Below are 16678 nucleotides of genomic sequence, written 5' to 3' on the forward strand. Positions count from 1 at the left end.
GATTAGCTCTGGGTCTTTCTCCCCTCGTGCCCTTCATTGAGGCTACTCCAGACAGCCTGAAATCATATTTAGCCTATTTCTCCTTCCTCTCGTATTCTTTTTTCTAACTCTTTCTCTCCAATGCTCAGTTAATTGTGAACATTTGTCCGGCTGCAGTGTATTTCATATGATAGGTTTTCTGAAAATCAAATGTCTTCCTCTTTCTACCACTGACAGGTTCGCCGTGATCGCTTCGGGCTGTGCCAGCTGCCCCCGGCTGGTGTGTTGTAGAGAGGGCTGCTTGGCTGAGTTCTGTTACCACTGCAAGCAGGCGTGGCACCCCAACCAGACCTGTGACTCGGCCCGCCAGCAGAGGGCACTCTCCTTGCACATGCACAGCAACCACTCACCCAGCTACACGCAGGAGCACGGGCACGGTACTTTGATTGCTCTTCATGCTGTTATTATTATGTCTGTATATTAGTCTCACTCTTCTCATAAAGCAATTTTCAGACCTCCTTTCATGTTCCAAATGTCTCGGTGGACAGAACAGTAAGTCGGTATGAATGAACCCTTATCACCCCGTCTCTTACTCTAGCTGTTGGCAGTCAAAAATAACTATATCGGCACACAATGTCTCCAAACCAATCCTCCTCTGTCTCTGGTAGAAGTACCTTTTAGGCACTGATCTAGAATCAGCTTACCCTCCCCATATCCAAACGGCAAGCCATAAAACTGACCTCAGATCAATGTTGTCTTGAATCCCACTCCCACTAATCAACCTACCCACTCGCTCTCTCTTGTCTCTAGCTGACGACATCAAGCCCTGCCCACGATGTGGCGCCTACATAATCAAGATGAACGACGGCAGCTGTAACCACATGACCTGTGCCATGTGCGGCTGTGAGTTCTGCTGGCTCTGCATGAAGGAGATCTCTGACCTGCACTACCTCAGGTAAACTCTCAAGACTACGGCAGTTCACGTCAACACAGATTTATGGAAGGGACTAGTAGATGACTTTCCATATGCCAAAAATACGTATAGGTCTACCCACCCTTAGCGGAGTTGCCAACAACCGGATTCATCTGGTTTTCAGGGATACAGATCATTCAACCTGGCGTCCTTTTCCACTGAAAACCGGATGTGGGAACTCCGCTCAGCCTACACGATGACATCCACCCAATTTTAAAGCATGGTTGTCATTACTGGGGTTAGACTGGTGCTTTAAAAAAAATGCCTTCAGAATTGATTTTAAATAAGAAATACCTACACATTTTATGAAATGAATTAAGATTAAAAAAAAAAAAATACTGACGCAAAACATTACTGAATGAAAGGCTATATTGTTTGGATAAGAAGACACCAAGTATATTCCTACATTAAAATGACAAAACATTTCCACAGATTCCGTCTAACACGTCTTAGATCGTATGAGCAATACTGTAAAAGTAGATAACAGGCAGTGATGCGCTTCTCAATCCTGTGTGACAATGAGCAGAGGGCTCTGAATTCATAATGACACAACCTTCCATCACCTCCACTCCTCTGTTGCTGTGGTGATTGTTTTTCCTGAACATGGGCCCAGAACTAATCAGTCTTCTGTCTACCTCCCTTGCTCTTCGCCATATTTCTCCCCCTTTCTTTTTATATCTGCTTCCCACCCATTACACATTTTTCTCAATTCACAACCCCCCTTCGCACTCTCTATTTTCTACACATTCCATTCTTTCCCTGTTTTCTTATGTTCTCTCTCTCCCCTTTCTCTCCCTCCATATCCCTTCATCAATCCCTCTCTATCTTCTTTCTCTCAGTCCATCAGGGTGTACGTTCTGGGGAAAGAAGCCGTGGACTCGTAAGAAGAAGATCCTGTGGCAGCTGGGCACTCTGATCGGAGCCCCGGTGGGCATCACCCTCATCGCTGGTATCGCTGTGCCTGCCATGGTTATTGGCATCCCCGTCTATGTGGGGCGCAAGGTAGGCAAAAACACTGGCAGATGGGCAATCCCTCACTGAAAATCCCCCTTCATTTGGCCCACACTCAGTCATTTAGCAGAGGATCTTATTTGGAGTGGCTCACTGAGACATTCAAAGGAAAATAATGAAAATATTAGACTTTTCATGATATTTAACAGAAAAGCTATTCATTGTAGAAATGAAATGTGGCAGTGGTGGACTTAGAAAAAGAGTTAGTTTCAATATGATGTTCACCTTCGTGCTGGCACTTTCGTTTCCTGCGTGTATTTCAGCAATCGAGAAATACAATTCCTGAAAATAGATATGGTTCCAAACCATAAGCTCCTCTTTAGTTTCGGTATGACGCTACAACTGTTCTTTGGAAACGACATCATTTTGAAACAATTTATTCTCGATAGAATTGTAGAATGACCTATTTTAAAGGCTATCTCTTTACCGCGTCCTGGTGGCAATACAGTATAACTGCGAGCTTGAACTTAAGCCCATTTGAATGCTGTAAAATAGCCCACCCACACACCCTGTATTGTTCCAGGCCCCTAATCCTTCCCAGCTGTAGAAAATACCTTTCAGACTATTACCAGTTGTACTCAGCCAACTGCCTCACCCAATCACAACCAGAGACGTTAAGCCGTAATAGGTCTAGGTAAAGTAGCTCTGATGGTGGTACTAATATACAAATATAAGTATGTGAACAAAGAAAGAAATCCCCTCACACAACCTATGACCTACTTCTCCCAAGTGCTTTCTAATATTAATCAAACCGAAACCCCAATACAGACGTTTCAGCTGCAATAGCCTTCTATTGCTGTTCACCTTCATTACTATCTATCTTTTTTTATTTTGTGATAGATTCACGCCCATTATGCGGGGAAGAAGACCAATTGCCATAGGAGGAACCTGGCCATCACGGGAGGAGTGGCCCTGTCAATCATCACAGCTCCTGTGATGGCGGCCGTCAGTGTGGGTATTGGCGTGCCCATCATGTTGGCGTACGTCTATGGAGTCGTGCCCATCTCTCTGTGCCGCGGAGGAGGCTGTGGCGTCAGCCGAGGAAAGGGGCGTGGCATGCGGATAGACTTTGACGAGGACGACGGCCCAATCACAGGTGAGCAAGACTTAAAGAGCTATCCTTTTTGCCTTAATAGAGCTAATACTGTAAAATGCAACAACGACACGAACCTACATGTATGTCTCTCTTTTATGTTACAAACATAAATGAACTGCAAGTTAATTTAGACAGGAAATATATATCATCATCAGTCATGAAATAAAACATCTTAAATAATTGTCCCCCAGTGGCTGATGCGTGGCGGGCCCTCAAGTCTCCCAGCCTGGTTGAGAGCAGCCTGGAGAGGGCAGCCAGCGGCCTTAGCACCACCTCCCCCAGTGAGGGCCTCTCTGTGGCCCCCGGGGTCCTGGGAGACAACCCCCACTTCAACACTCTGGCCGGTGGCGCCCTTGGAGCCAGGACTGGCAAATACAACAGGTATGGAGGGGAGCCCAGCAGGGAAGAGAACCTGTTCTGTACTTCTTATGGAGGGGAATGTGCATTGTAAGCAGAGACACAGCATAAATAGGGGAAATAGGGGCCAAGTAAGCCTTAAACGAACTAAGTACAGTTTTTGTTGTCCGTTTAAGAATTATAACCGCTGCTGTGAATGTTTTTGCTGAGTAAATGTAATGTGGCGTATGTTGAACGCTGTAATAACTGTTGTTGGTATAACCATGTAATAATAACCATGTTTTGTGTTGTTCCAGGTTGGAGCTCCAGGGAGGGGAGCTGGGGAAGGACAGTGCCCAGAGAGAGACAGGTAGTCTGGGAGCGGGTAGTGACTGTGCCAGCACCCGGGGCATGGCCGGCTCCATTATCTCCTCCTACACACTCCCTGACAGGTGAGTGTCACAACACACACACGATTTTGAAAAAATCTACTCCTGCTCATTGATTTGACATCTATTCTCATTCTGTTTCTGTCGGACTCATGTTGTTGTTGTCTCTGATGCAACAGCTCAATTTCCTCGAATCTCTCTTGCATCTGACTTGTCTTTAGTCTGTGTGGTATGCAGGCAGCACTTAGTGGTTCAAAAATATTTATTTTAGCCATTGATTTAGTTCCCAACAGATGTTTTCAAATCAATTTTGAGTTAAACTTATAATGTTAGGCAAGGTGACACTGGATACAGCAGATGATATGCTGACTAGTAAATCTAAACGTCTTTGTTCTCCTAGGGACTGTATTAACCTGGAAATCCAGGTGGACATCGAGACTAAACCCAGCCACCTCTGCCTGACCAGTGAGGAAGACCTAAACACGCCCCCTGCTGCTATGGCAGCATGCCCCGGCTCAGGCGGGGAGGAGCCTCAGGACTGCAGCTCCAGAAGGGGCGGGGGTCTGTTTGGCTCAGCACTAGGCCTGTCGCCAGGGGCATCGCTCAGGGAGGGGCTTCGCGATGTCACTCTGGCCCAGCCCGAGAGCATCCGTAGTGACCTGGAGATGTCCGACACCCAATCGGACGACATCGACGAGCTGACGTCAGACGACTGTGACTCGCCTCATCCCAAGAGGTGCCGGCCCCCTCAACCCCAGGCCACCTGCAGACCCCTTCACACCTCCGACAGACTGCACTGTCCCCCGGATAATGTTATCCTCTATGTTTAAGAGTCCAACTGATGGAGAGCTCTCAGAGATTCCACAACCCCCACCCAAAATGTTTTTTTTTTAGCTTTCGGGTAATTCTTTTGCTGCTTTTTTGTTAACAAAACGTCTTACCTGCAAACAACACCCGTCTACATGTGTCTGTCTGTCCCTCTCTCAACATCTCGATCTCCTTGCAGAGAATTGGCAGGGTTCTAGCTCTGAGATTTCTCTGTTTACTTCTTGGTGCAAAAATGCCTTGGCTACTTGAGAAAAGAAAAAAGCTAAACAAGAGGTACACATTTTCCACAAAAAATACTGCAAAAAAAAAAGAGGAAACAAGGTAAAAGGTCACCAGGCACACTAACGAGTGAAGGATTGTGGGGGATGGGGTTTGTACTATGGAAGAGGATGTTTTTAGGGATGTTTGAGTGTGGCAGTTGTACTGGACTTTGTTGGCTTGATTTCCTCCTTTTTTTGTTGGAACTGAATGATATTGAGTGATTTAGAAGTACTTTTATTTGCTGTGTGCATGAGTCTCCATAGAGTTTTCTATGGCTGTGTAGGCCTTCAAGTGTAGTATGAGTTTACAGTAGTTTGTTCAGAGACATGACTTTAGAGGCGATCTGCACTTGAATCTCACCTGCACAGAGAAGAACAATGTAGGGGTTACACAAGAGTCAATGTCGTGGAAGATAGACAAGTACTTAATGACTGACTGCCCGCCTTACAGACAGTGATTACGCTCACTGACGAACACACTGGCTTTCTGACATGCTGGCTGCCTGACCCACTCTAGTTATGCGTGTGTGTAGCTACACGAAGACTATAAAGACAAAGACCTAATATACATTTTCAGTAGAAAACCATAGTAGAAGGAATGGATGGACTTCTTGTGATTGTATTTGTTTGTCCCACTATCGAGTGAATGTATGAATGAGCACTTGTGCACTTTATCTAAATATTCATTTTTGGTTGTTGTTGCTATTTGTTGTCATCAGTTACTGTCTTGAGTTTTCTTCCATACATACTTGTAAAATCATAGCCAAATGTTGATTAGAAACCTTTTTATTTCTTCTAGAATAATAACCCATTTTTATTTCTTCGAGAATAATTTACTAGGGCTTGTTTTTGCTGTTCACCGACCACGTGTTTCAGTTGTTTAAGATTTACTATAGACATCATGAAATCTCTATATGGGAACATTGTTTCATTTCAAATCAGCTTTATGCGGTCGGATCATACTATTGAGCAGTGCTTGGTATGGTCCGTTGATGTTATTCAGTTGTCGCTTATTTCTGCCTATGAGAAACCACATGAATGTACCACGGATTGAAACAGAAACGTCCTAAATATGACAGGAGGATTTACCCTTAAGGGACACACATACAGTACATGTGGGTAAAAGAGTTATAAATATATGAGTAGCAATATGAAAGTGTTGTATATAAATGTGTAGTATCTCATGGCACTGTTTCGGAAGCCCCTTTATGGGGCCAAACACACAGGACTGTGAGAGAGGTTGTGGACTTTGATTTGGAAAATAAACACATTTTTCTGTTGCAACAATATCGTGTTTTTATTATATGTTCTATTGTGTGTGAAATATTGGATTTAGGGTATTGGAACACACACACACATAAACACATAGAGAGAGAGAAAATATCTTTGCATAACATACATAGATGGTCATAGTCTGTGTTGGGGAGTAGTGAACTCCACTGAACAAAAATATAAATGCAACATGTTTCATGAGCTGAAATAAAATATCCTAGAAATGTTTACATCCCTGTTAGTGAGCATTTCTCTTGTGCAAAAATAGTCCATCTACCTGACAGGTGTGGCATATCAAGAAGATGATTAAGTAGCATGATCATTACACAGGTGCACCTTGTGCTGGGGACAATAAAAGGCCACTCTAAAATGTGCAGTTTTGTCACACAACACAATGCCACAGAGGTCTCAAGTTTTGAGGGAGCATGCAATTGGCATGTTGACTGCAGGAATGTCTACCAAAGTAATTGGCCGAGAATTGAATATTAATTTATCTACCATAAGCCGCATCCAACGTCGCTTTAGAGAATTTGGCAGTACGTCCAACCGGCCTCACAACCGCAGAACACGTGTAACCACGCCAGCCCAGGACCTCCACATCCGGCTTCTTCACCTGGGGGATGGTCTGATACCAGCCACCTGGACAGCTATGGGTATGCACAACTGAAGAATTTGTCGGGAAGCTCATCTGAGTGCTCATCGTCTTCACCAGGGTCTTGACCTGACTGCAGTTGGCGTCATAACCGACTTCAGTGGGCAAATGCTCACCTTCTGTGGCTACTGGCACGCTGGAGAAGTGTGCTCTTCGCGGATGAATCACGGTTTCAACTGTACCGTGTATAGCGTTGTGTGGGCAAGCGGTTTGCTGATGTCAATGTTGTGAACAGAGTGCCCCATGGTGACGGTGGGGTTATGGTATGGGCAGGCATAATCTACGGACCATGAACACAATTGCATTTTATCAATGGCAATTTGAATGCACAGAGATACCATGATGAGATCCTGAGGCCCATTGTCGTGCCATCACCTCATGTTTGGGATGCTCTGGATTGACGTGTACGACAGTGTGTTTATTTTCCCACCAATATCCAGCAACTTCACACACACATTGAAGATGAGTGGGACAACATTCCACAGGCCACAATTAACTCTATGTGAAGGAGATGTCACGCTGCATAAGACAAATGGTGGTCACACCAACTATACTGACCGGTTTTCTGATCCACACTCCTACTTTCTTTTAAGGTATCTGTGAACAACATATGCATATCTCTATTCCCAGTCATGTGGGAATACAGAATAATAACAATGAATGTATTTCAATTGACTGTAACTCAGTAAAATCTTAGAAATCGTTGCATGTTGCGTTTATATTTTTGTTCAGTGTACATTTACAGTGGTTTCAGAAAGCATTCATACCCCTTAACATATTCCACATGTTGTTGTGTTACAGCCTGAATTCATGAATGGATACAAAAAACAGTTGTCACCCATCTACACACAATATCCAATAATGACAAAGTGAAAACATGTTTTTAGAAATGTGTACACATTTATTGAGAATGGAATACAGAAATATCTCATTTACGTAAATATTCACACCCCTTTGCTATGACACTCCAAATTGAGCTCAGGTGCATCCTGTTTCCATTGATCGTTCTTGAGACAGTGTCTACAATTTCATTAGTGTCCACCTGTGGTCAATTCAATTGATTGGACATGATTTGGAATGGCACACACCTGTCTATATAAGGTCCCACAGTTGACTGTGCATGTCAGAGCAAAAACCAAGTCATGAAGTCAAAGGAATTGTCCTTAGAGCGCTGAGACAGGATTGTGCCGAGGCACAGATCTGAGGAAGGATACCAAAAAATGTCTGCAGCATTGAAGGTCCCCAAGAACACAGTGGCCTCCATCATTCTTAAATGGAAAATGTTTGGAACCAACAAGACTCTTCCTAGAGCTGGCCACCCGGCCAAACTGAGCAATCGGGGGTGAAGGACCTTGGTCAGGGAGGTGACCAAGAACCCGATGGTCACTCTGACAGCACTCTAGAGTTCCTCTGTGGAAATATGAGAACCTTCCAGAAGGACAACCATCTCTGCAGCACTCCACCAATCAGGCCTTTATGGTAGAGTGGCCAGACTGAAGCCAATCAGTAAAAGGCACATGGCAGCCCGCTTGGAATTTGCCAAAAGACACCTAAAGACTCTCAGACCATGAGAAACAAGATTCTCTCGTCTGATGAAACCAAGATTGAACTCTTTGGCCTGAATGCCAAGCGCCACGTCTGGAGGAAACCTTGCACCATCCCTACAGACTTGGTTTCCTCTATCATAATCGCTCCTCTTTCACCACAGCTGCCAAACTAACCCTGATTCAGATGACCATCCTACCCATGCTAGATTACGTAGAGATGTAAATTTATAGATCGGCAGGTAAGGGTGCTCTCGAGCGGCTAGTTGTTCTATACCATTTGGCCATCAGATTTGCCACCAATGCTCTTTATAGGACACATCACTGCATTCTATACTCCTCCTTGTGCTGCTGCCATGTTGTGTTGCTGCCATGTTGTTGTGTTGCTGCCACGCTATGTTGTTGTCTTAGGTCTCTTTATGTAGTGTTGTGTTGTCTCTTGTCGTGATGTGTGTTTTGTCTTATATTTGTTTTAAATTTTAAAATCCCCCGTCCCCGCAGGCCTTTTGCTTTCTGGTAGGCCGTCATTGTAAATAAGAATTTGTTCTCAACTTACTTAACTAATTAAATAAAAAACAGTGTTGGCAGCATCATGCTGTGGGGATGTTTTTCAGCGGCAGGGACTGGGAGAGTAGTCAGGATCGAGGCAAAGATGAATGGAGCATACAGCCAAAACAACGCAGGAGTGGCTTCGGAACATGTCTCTGAATGTCCTTGAGTGGCCCAGCGAGAGCCCGGACTTGAACCCGATCAAACATCTCTGGAGAGACCTGAAAATAGGTGTGCAGCGGCGCTCCCCATCCAACCTGACAGACCATGAGAGGATCTGCAGAGAAGAATGGGAGAAATTCCCCAAATACAGGTGTGCCAAGCTTGTAGCGTCAAACCCAAGAAGATTCGATGCTTTAATCACTCCCAAAGGTGCTTCAACAAAGTACTGAGTAAAGGGTCTGAATACTTATGTAAATGTGATATTAGATTTCTAAAAAGCTGTTTTTGCTTTGTCATTATGGAGTATTGTGTGTAAATTGATGTGGTGAAAAAAAACAATTGAATAGACTTTAGAATAAGGCTGTAACGTAACAAAATGTGGAAAAGGTCAAGGGGTCTGAATACTTTCCAAATGCACTGTATCTGGGGAAGGGTATAAAACAAGTTCTAGAGTGTTTTTAGTTTCCAAGAGGACATTAGTTTCCATCATTGGGAAAATGACAAAAATATGGAACTACCCAGACTCTGCTTAGAGCTGGCCGTCCGACCAAACTGAGCAACCGGTCAAGAAGGACTTTGGTCAGGGAGAAGATCAAGAACCCAATGACCTCTGACAGAACTACAGGGTTCCTTGGTTGAAATGGGATAACCTGTCAGAAGGACAAGTCTCTACCGTCTCTACAGTACTTCACCAATCTGGACTTTATGGGATAGTTGCCAGACGTAAGCAACTCCTGAGAAAAAGGCACATGACAGCATGCCTGGAGTTTTCAAAAAGGCATGTGAAAGACACTGAGACCAAAAAGGCAAAATATTCTGTGGTCTGATGAGACAAAAATGTAACTCTTTGGCATCGTTCATCACCCGTCTAACACCATCCCCATGGTGAAACATGAGGGTGGCAGCATCATGCTATGGGAATGCTTTTCAGTGGCAGGGACAGGGACGACTGGTAAGGCTGGAGGGAACAATGAATGGAGCCAAATAAAGGCAAATCCTTGATGAGAACCTGCTTCGGAGTGCAAACGACCTAAGACGAGGGCGAAGATTTTACATTCCAACAGGACAATGACCCAGAGCATACAGTCAAAGCAATGCTTGAATGGCTTCAGAACAACAATGTGAAAGTCCTTGAGTGGCCCAGACAAAGGCCATACTTGTTTGTATCCCATAGAAAATCTGTGGAAAGACTTGAAGATTGCTGTTCACAGCCGCTCCCCATCAAACTTAACAAAGCTTGAGAGAATCTGCGAGGATGAATGGGGAAAAAAATCCACAAATCCAGATGTGCAAAGCTGATACAACATACCCAAGACGACTCAAAGCTGTAATCGCCATCAAAGGTGCTTCTACAAAAGTATTGACTTGGGTGTGACTACTTATGTAAATTTCTATTTAATTTTCAATAAATGTTCAAACATTTCTAAAAACATGTTTTCACTCATTATGGGTATTGTGTGTAGAGATGGGTGAGAAATCAATTTAATCCACTTCAAATTCAGGTTGTAACACTGTGTGGAATAAGTGGAATAAGTCAAAGGGTATGAATATTTTCTGAAGGCGCAGTAGTTTAACTACGTTTTGCAGTAGCTTCGTGGTAGTAAACTAAATTAAAATGTTCAGTAGTTAATTACTTTTTTTGTTGCCCTGTAGTGGTGTAACTAACAACTGGAACTACACAGTTTTGTTTAAAAAGCTAAATTACACATTTTAACATCTGACTCCAGCATGATCTGTTATTACAATTTTGTAGTCTATAACATATTTGATATAATTTATCACGAAGTCGTCTGGTGGCTTGATAAACGAAACATTTGATTTGCTTCCTCAACATCGCCCAGTTTGACCCCTAGGTTCTTTACAGTAGTGTCGTAAATATAGGCTGGGTTTCCAAGCGACCATCTGATTTCAGGCTTAGGCTCACTCTACCGTAAAGTAACGGGGACCGACACAGAAGGTTAAAGTGACTTCAACAAAACGCGGTAAATAATGACAGTTATACCATATTTATATACCTTTTGACAATACAGTAGTTTAACTATTCAACCATAACTTATTTTTGCACTTCAACAATGCGGAGAAACAGTTTAGTGAGTCACAACACACAGCGCGAGTGGCCTGTTAGTCATTTAGTAGCTGCTGACTTTAGTCAGTAGCTGACTTTAGTCAGTAGCTGACTTTAGTCAGTAGCTGACTTTAGTCAGTTTGTCAACAATTAGCTAGACAATGAAGTCGAGTGCAATAAGTGCATCCCATGGCTGCTAAATATTGCTAGCTACCAATAGCTAGAACTAACGTTAATAATACTAGCTAACGTTAGATAATAGGCTTGTATGAATGTCTAATTGCAACGTTGCGATGACTAACATTAGTTAGCTAACTAGCTAAGGTTGGCAAGCTGTAACGTTAACTAGCTACAGTAGCTAACTATCATGTTTGAAACAACTGTCCTAGGCTAGACATTTTATAGTAGCTAATTTGCCCATTAATGTATCACTCTAATGCTAGCGCCTATGGCTGTGTATGTGGCCCCTTCCCGAGAGTTAGAAACGTTAGCTAGGTCATTTTACTGAACATGTAACGTTAGCTATTGGACCTGAATTCATATTGATGCCTCCAGTTGTATGAACAATAATTTACAGCTAGAGGGCTCTCTGAAAAATGTCAGAGATTTCATCCACCTCTAACACAAACAGTTGCAAAAGGTTGAGGTTTCCAGGGTTAGAGTAGAACAGAAGTTGTCATATGCAGAGGCAGTGAAGAAATTAGAGGAAGATGGGTTAAGGGGGGAGGAGTGGTGAGAGTAGTAGAGATATACCAGTACAGAGGGAGAGGCCAAAAAGTGAAATAAGTTTCAGTAATATTGGATATTTAGCATTTAGAGCAATGGTTATCAACTGTACTGCAGGGATGGATCGGAAGTCTCGGAAAATTGAGGTTCTGGTGGCACCTGCAGAGGTATTTGGGTGTGCCAGACTTGACAGCAGAAGAGTTACAGGACGTGTTAAGTGGTGATGGCATGATGGAGGCGTAAATACATTTAATTAGTGGAGTAGGGGGGGTGTTAATTTTATTTTATATAACTTTGAAATTAATGAGTGTTAGATGGTAGGGTATTTAGTACATTTTTATTTTTCAAGTAAAGTATAAGGGAGTTATACTCTAGTCTAGTAGGTGGCGGTAATACAACAAATTGGATGCCAACCGCCGTTAAACCTCAGAAGAAGCAACTGAAACCTTTTACTCAACAGTTTTCCAACTAAAACCAGTTTTTATTGGACAAATTCTGTTGCACACAATGTAGTGAAAAATGGGGCAATTCAAGAGGGTGCTACGAAATGAATGTCACAGCGTCGTTTTCTTTGTCCTATGTCATTATAAATAACATAGAATTAATCATTATATTGTTCTCTACAATATTATAACCTTAATATATTTGTACTTGACAGTGTTGAGGAAATATGAACATTATTTTGCTGTGACCGTTTTGCGATTCCTTCACATTTAAATTCTCAAAGTATTGCCATAGTGTTATATTGACAGAGTTGTGTTGAGCATTATAAACTGGGTGGACAGCTGTGGCATATCAGACTGTATACCACGGGTATGACGTAACATTTATTTTTACTGCTGGAATTACATTGGTAACCAGTTTATAATAGCAATAAGGCACCTCGGGGGTTGGTGGTATATGGCCAATATACCACGGCTAAGGGCTGTATCCAGGCACTCCGTGTTGCGTCGTGGGTAAGAACAGCCCTTAGCAGTGGTATATTGGCCATATACCACACCCCCTCGGGCCTTATTGGTGAAGTGACCATTGTGATGGCGTTACAGTCACTCTAAACATGCTAAATTCTCAGAGTAAATAGTCCTAACTTTTGAACCATATATGGTAGAGACATGGGGTTTGGACTGCTGTTTTTCTGATTGAATGGACATATCTGTATAATCCTTGAATAAATTAATAATTTTATTGATGAACACCCTACATAATCTGTTTGCTTCTGCTTGGTTCCTAATGTTAGTGAATGCACCCTTTGTTATTATGGCTGCAATGACTCTTGCATTGCCAAAACCACGATGCCACAGAAAGACCCCTTTCTAATCAGAAACCTTTAGCATCACTCTTGCTCTTCTCTCTTCCCCCCTCCTGCAGCATCATGCCGTTCATCGACCTCCAGGGGAAGTTGGGCATCAACCTAGACAAATGGATGTTGATCCAGGGTGGAGAGCAGCCATATAAACGGGCACCCCGCTGCCACGCCTTTGAGAAGGAGTGGATTGAGTGTGCGGATGGCATTGGTCAGACCCGTGCCAAGAAGGAATGCAAGCTCGAGTTTGAGGACTTCTATGAGTGCATGCACAGAGAGAAGACGGTGAGTGTAGGATATCTGAGCTGAAGAGTGTGTGTGAACTGTGAAGATTGATTTTGTGTGTGATGTTCATGTCCTTTCCCAATAAACACTTGTGATTTCATCAACCAAGACCTGTTGAGGAGTGGTCCGTTGATATCCATGTCTGATCAAAAATAACTGCTTGTCCTCCTACATGGGTGTTCATCCGAGGGATGTGACAAATGGAAAATGTATGTTTAAATGTACATTAAAACGATAAGAAAAAAGCTTAAAATGTCACGTGAATTCATAATGCAGCTGCGCTGTTGGCAGCAACTGTCTTAAGTCGACTGGTTGATTGTTTAGTCGATAGGCTGTTGGTCGCCCGAGATTTCTTTAGTCGAGCAGTAGCAAAAGCAATAATAAAAATATCATGGTGTACAAGACACCTGTCTGAGTGGACTAATCCATTGTGGAGGCTGTGGGGATGGCACAGTCCATCACTCTTAGGCATGTGCTACTGAAGTTGTATATGGTTAAGGACAATGGTGCAACACTAATAAAAATTATATTATTTTATAACAAATGCATTTCATAGCGGTCACTGTCCGCGGTTCTGAAACATCAATGCACTGTTGAATTTGCACCTTTTCCTAGACCATGTTGCTATGTGCGTAATAGCAAAGTTAACCAGCATATTGGTGTTGAGGACAATGCGGCGGACGTAGCAGCAAAGTTAGGAGACAAGAAAACAGCCATGGCTTGTTCTTGAGTGGCCCAGCCAGAGCCCGGACTTGAACCCAATCGAACATCTCTGGAGAGACCTGAAAATAGCTGTGCAGCGACGCTCCCCATCCAATCTGACAGAGCTTGAGATGATCTGCAGAGACGAATGGGAGAAACTCCCCAAATTCTTGTCATACCCATGAAGACTCGAGGCTGTAATCGCTGCCAAAGGTTCTACAGCAATGTTCTCAGTAAAGGGTCTGAATACTTATGTAAATGTGATATTTCAGTAAACTTTTTTTTTACATTTACAAAAATGCCTTTAAACCTATTTTTGTTTTGTCATTGTGGGGTTGTGTGTAGATTAATGAGGGGGGAAAAACTGTAATCAATTTTAGACTAAGGCTGTAACATAAAGTGTGGAAAAATTCAAGAGGTCTGAATGCTCTGTATATATGGAAAAATACAAATTTTAAATTTTTTCGACCAATCAAAACAGATTTTTTTTTTTGTTGGACGGCCCTACACTCGCATCTGTCATGGCGAGCTAGCAAGGGACGGGGAGAGAGGGGAGGGCACAGTATAGGCAGGTCGGCAGACAGTCAGAACTGTGCACTAGGCCAATCTATTGGCATCTAGCAATGGAATGCTGTATCTCGCAATTCTTGGCATGCAATGTCTCGCAACTTCAGTAAAGCATGGCATTTCATCAATGAATGGGCTAGGATGTTGAGATGAGCGAGATGCAACATATAAAGTATCTGCTCGTGCACTGGTTTGCTTCACGCGGTTTACAGCGTGGTAGACCGGGCACCAAAACAGTGGAGAAGTTGAGCATCGCGCTTCAACGTTCTTATTTTTGCGGAAATTGACCATTTATGCTGTTCTGCATTGACTTTAACAAAAAAAAAAAAAACGTTTTTCGGTCAAGGACTTTTCTTAACGTTAAGGATCCCAATTTCGTTGAAACATTTGACCTTTTTGAAATGTTCACACCCCCAGTCCATCCTTTCCAGCTCTACCTGTTGTTAGAGAAGGAGGAATCTTTGGTGTTGATTACCAAATTAAGAGCGTCAAGACTATAGGAAATGCTTTTGTTTTGGGAGTTTTTGTTGTTAAAAATACATTGAGTTGATGAATGAAGAGAATTGTGGTTTTGATCAGCAATGAGCTGAAAAAACACACCAATACCTCCTTAAGAAGTTCTGAGCATGCACCCCCCAAAATGTTTGACAGCCTCTCTCACAACTAAGTGTCTGAAGTGGCTTGCTCTCTCTGTCTGTCTGTAGCACAAGAGGTTGTATGAGATCCGTAAGCAGCGGGACAAGATGGTGAAGGAGGGCACCTACCAGACCCCAGCGCACCACACTGGCGCTCAGGCTGATGACAGGCCTTGACCCAATTTGACCTTATTGACCACAAGGTGTCCCCCCCAACTTGTGTATAATAATTGTTGTTCAGATATCTCTTTATTGTTTGTGTCCAACCCTTTGCAAGTTTGCAAATAAATGTTATTGACCATGAACCTTGTGTGACTTTCTCTTTCTCCTTTTTTAGGTACAGTGTAGGGAGAGATGACTGGAAGAAAGGGACAGAAATGTGAAGGTGATTTATGATATGTGCACTCAGGTTTAAGTTTGCTCACTATATTTGATATTTGTGATCTTGGTTTTGAATGTGTTAATACTACAGATTTGATTCCATTTGTAATACCATACTAACTACACAATACAAGACAATTTGTTTTGAACGTGAATGTATTAGTTAGAAAAATGAAATGATTTCAAATTAGCTTACTTGTTTTAGGACAAAAAATAGCTACAGTTGAAGTACTACAGACGATATAACCAGCATGATAAATATCCTTGAAAAAACTAAACATCTGAGAATTGAAGAAATGACAATCAGAAATATCCTTATAAACCAGCCTTGCTTGGAAGTGCGGGGTTGATGATATCTGAACCCCACTCAACTCTAAACCCTGTCACCTAATTCTGTTAAATATCAGAGTTGACGGATTAGTTGATCAGCTTCTCCTAATGAAATTCAAATATGAACTCTGTACTCTGAAATCCCAATTAAATTAGCACGCGTTTCACCAGCCCTAAAAAGATTACGAGATCCTCCATGTCACCACAAGGTGGCGTCAAGAGCCAAGTAAGTACTACACAATATCCCATCTACCTAATCGTGTCAAATCATATTTTAAGTAAATTGGCTTCGGTTACAATGTTTGACAAAAGTTTGATGTCCATCGCGTTTAGTGGCAACACAAATAAAGGGTTTATTACTTGCTAATATAGAGTGGAGAATTAAGTATTATGGAGTGAGTTTAGCCTCTGCCTTAATCACAAGGGTTATTTACAAAAATGAAGAGATACCAATACTGTCACAATATAGCCGATAAACCGTTTTGATGAAGTGTGTGGAGGGAGGGGCGCTAGTAGGAGCTGGATTTTTCAGAAGTTCCAAAAGATTGCCTGCCTCATGGCCTGACTCCCGCCAAAGGGTTGCACGTTACTTTTCTGATTCATTACAGAGTCTGGTGGTGACATTGTATCTAG

The 16678-nt window shown here is 42.7% G+C and overlaps 2 protein-coding genes across 3 annotated transcripts in view; both read left to right on the top strand.

Annotated features, from left to right (window-relative positions):
- The window catches only part of LOC118398243 (E3 ubiquitin-protein ligase RNF19B-like), a 29233-nt gene extending 23080 nt beyond the window's left edge, over positions 1 to 6153 (top strand). For both annotated transcript variants that reach the window (XM_035793399.2, XM_035793398.2), the window contains 7 exons: positions 217 to 416; positions 790 to 934; positions 1792 to 1954; positions 2804 to 3059; positions 3251 to 3440; positions 3713 to 3847; positions 4185 to 6153. In XM_035793399.2, the coding sequence (XP_035649292.1) occupies positions 217 to 416; positions 790 to 934; positions 1792 to 1954; positions 2804 to 3059; positions 3251 to 3440; positions 3713 to 3847; positions 4185 to 4614 (1519 nt within the window). In that variant the 3' untranslated portion in view covers positions 4615 to 6153. The remainder of the gene's footprint in view (positions 1 to 216; positions 417 to 789; positions 935 to 1791; positions 1955 to 2803; positions 3060 to 3250; positions 3441 to 3712; positions 3848 to 4184) is intronic.
- Positions 6154 to 10887: 4734 nt separating this feature from the next.
- LOC118398245 (NADH dehydrogenase [ubiquinone] iron-sulfur protein 5-like) lies at positions 10888 to 15639 on the top strand. The gene is made up of 3 exons (XM_035793402.2): positions 10888 to 11033; positions 13211 to 13430; positions 15404 to 15639. Exons 2-3 carry the CDS (start codon positions 13215 to 13217, stop codon positions 15509 to 15511), a joined length of 324 nt encoding a protein of 107 aa, XP_035649295.1. The 5' UTR covers positions 10888 to 11033; positions 13211 to 13214; the 3' UTR covers positions 15512 to 15639.
- The last annotated feature ends 1039 nt before the right edge of the window (positions 15640 to 16678 follow it).

This window comes from Oncorhynchus keta, chromosome 19, assembly GCF_023373465.1.
Source record: "Oncorhynchus keta strain PuntledgeMale-10-30-2019 chromosome 19, Oket_V2, whole genome shotgun sequence".
Taxonomy (NCBI): Eukaryota; Metazoa; Chordata; class Actinopteri; order Salmoniformes; family Salmonidae; genus Oncorhynchus; species Oncorhynchus keta.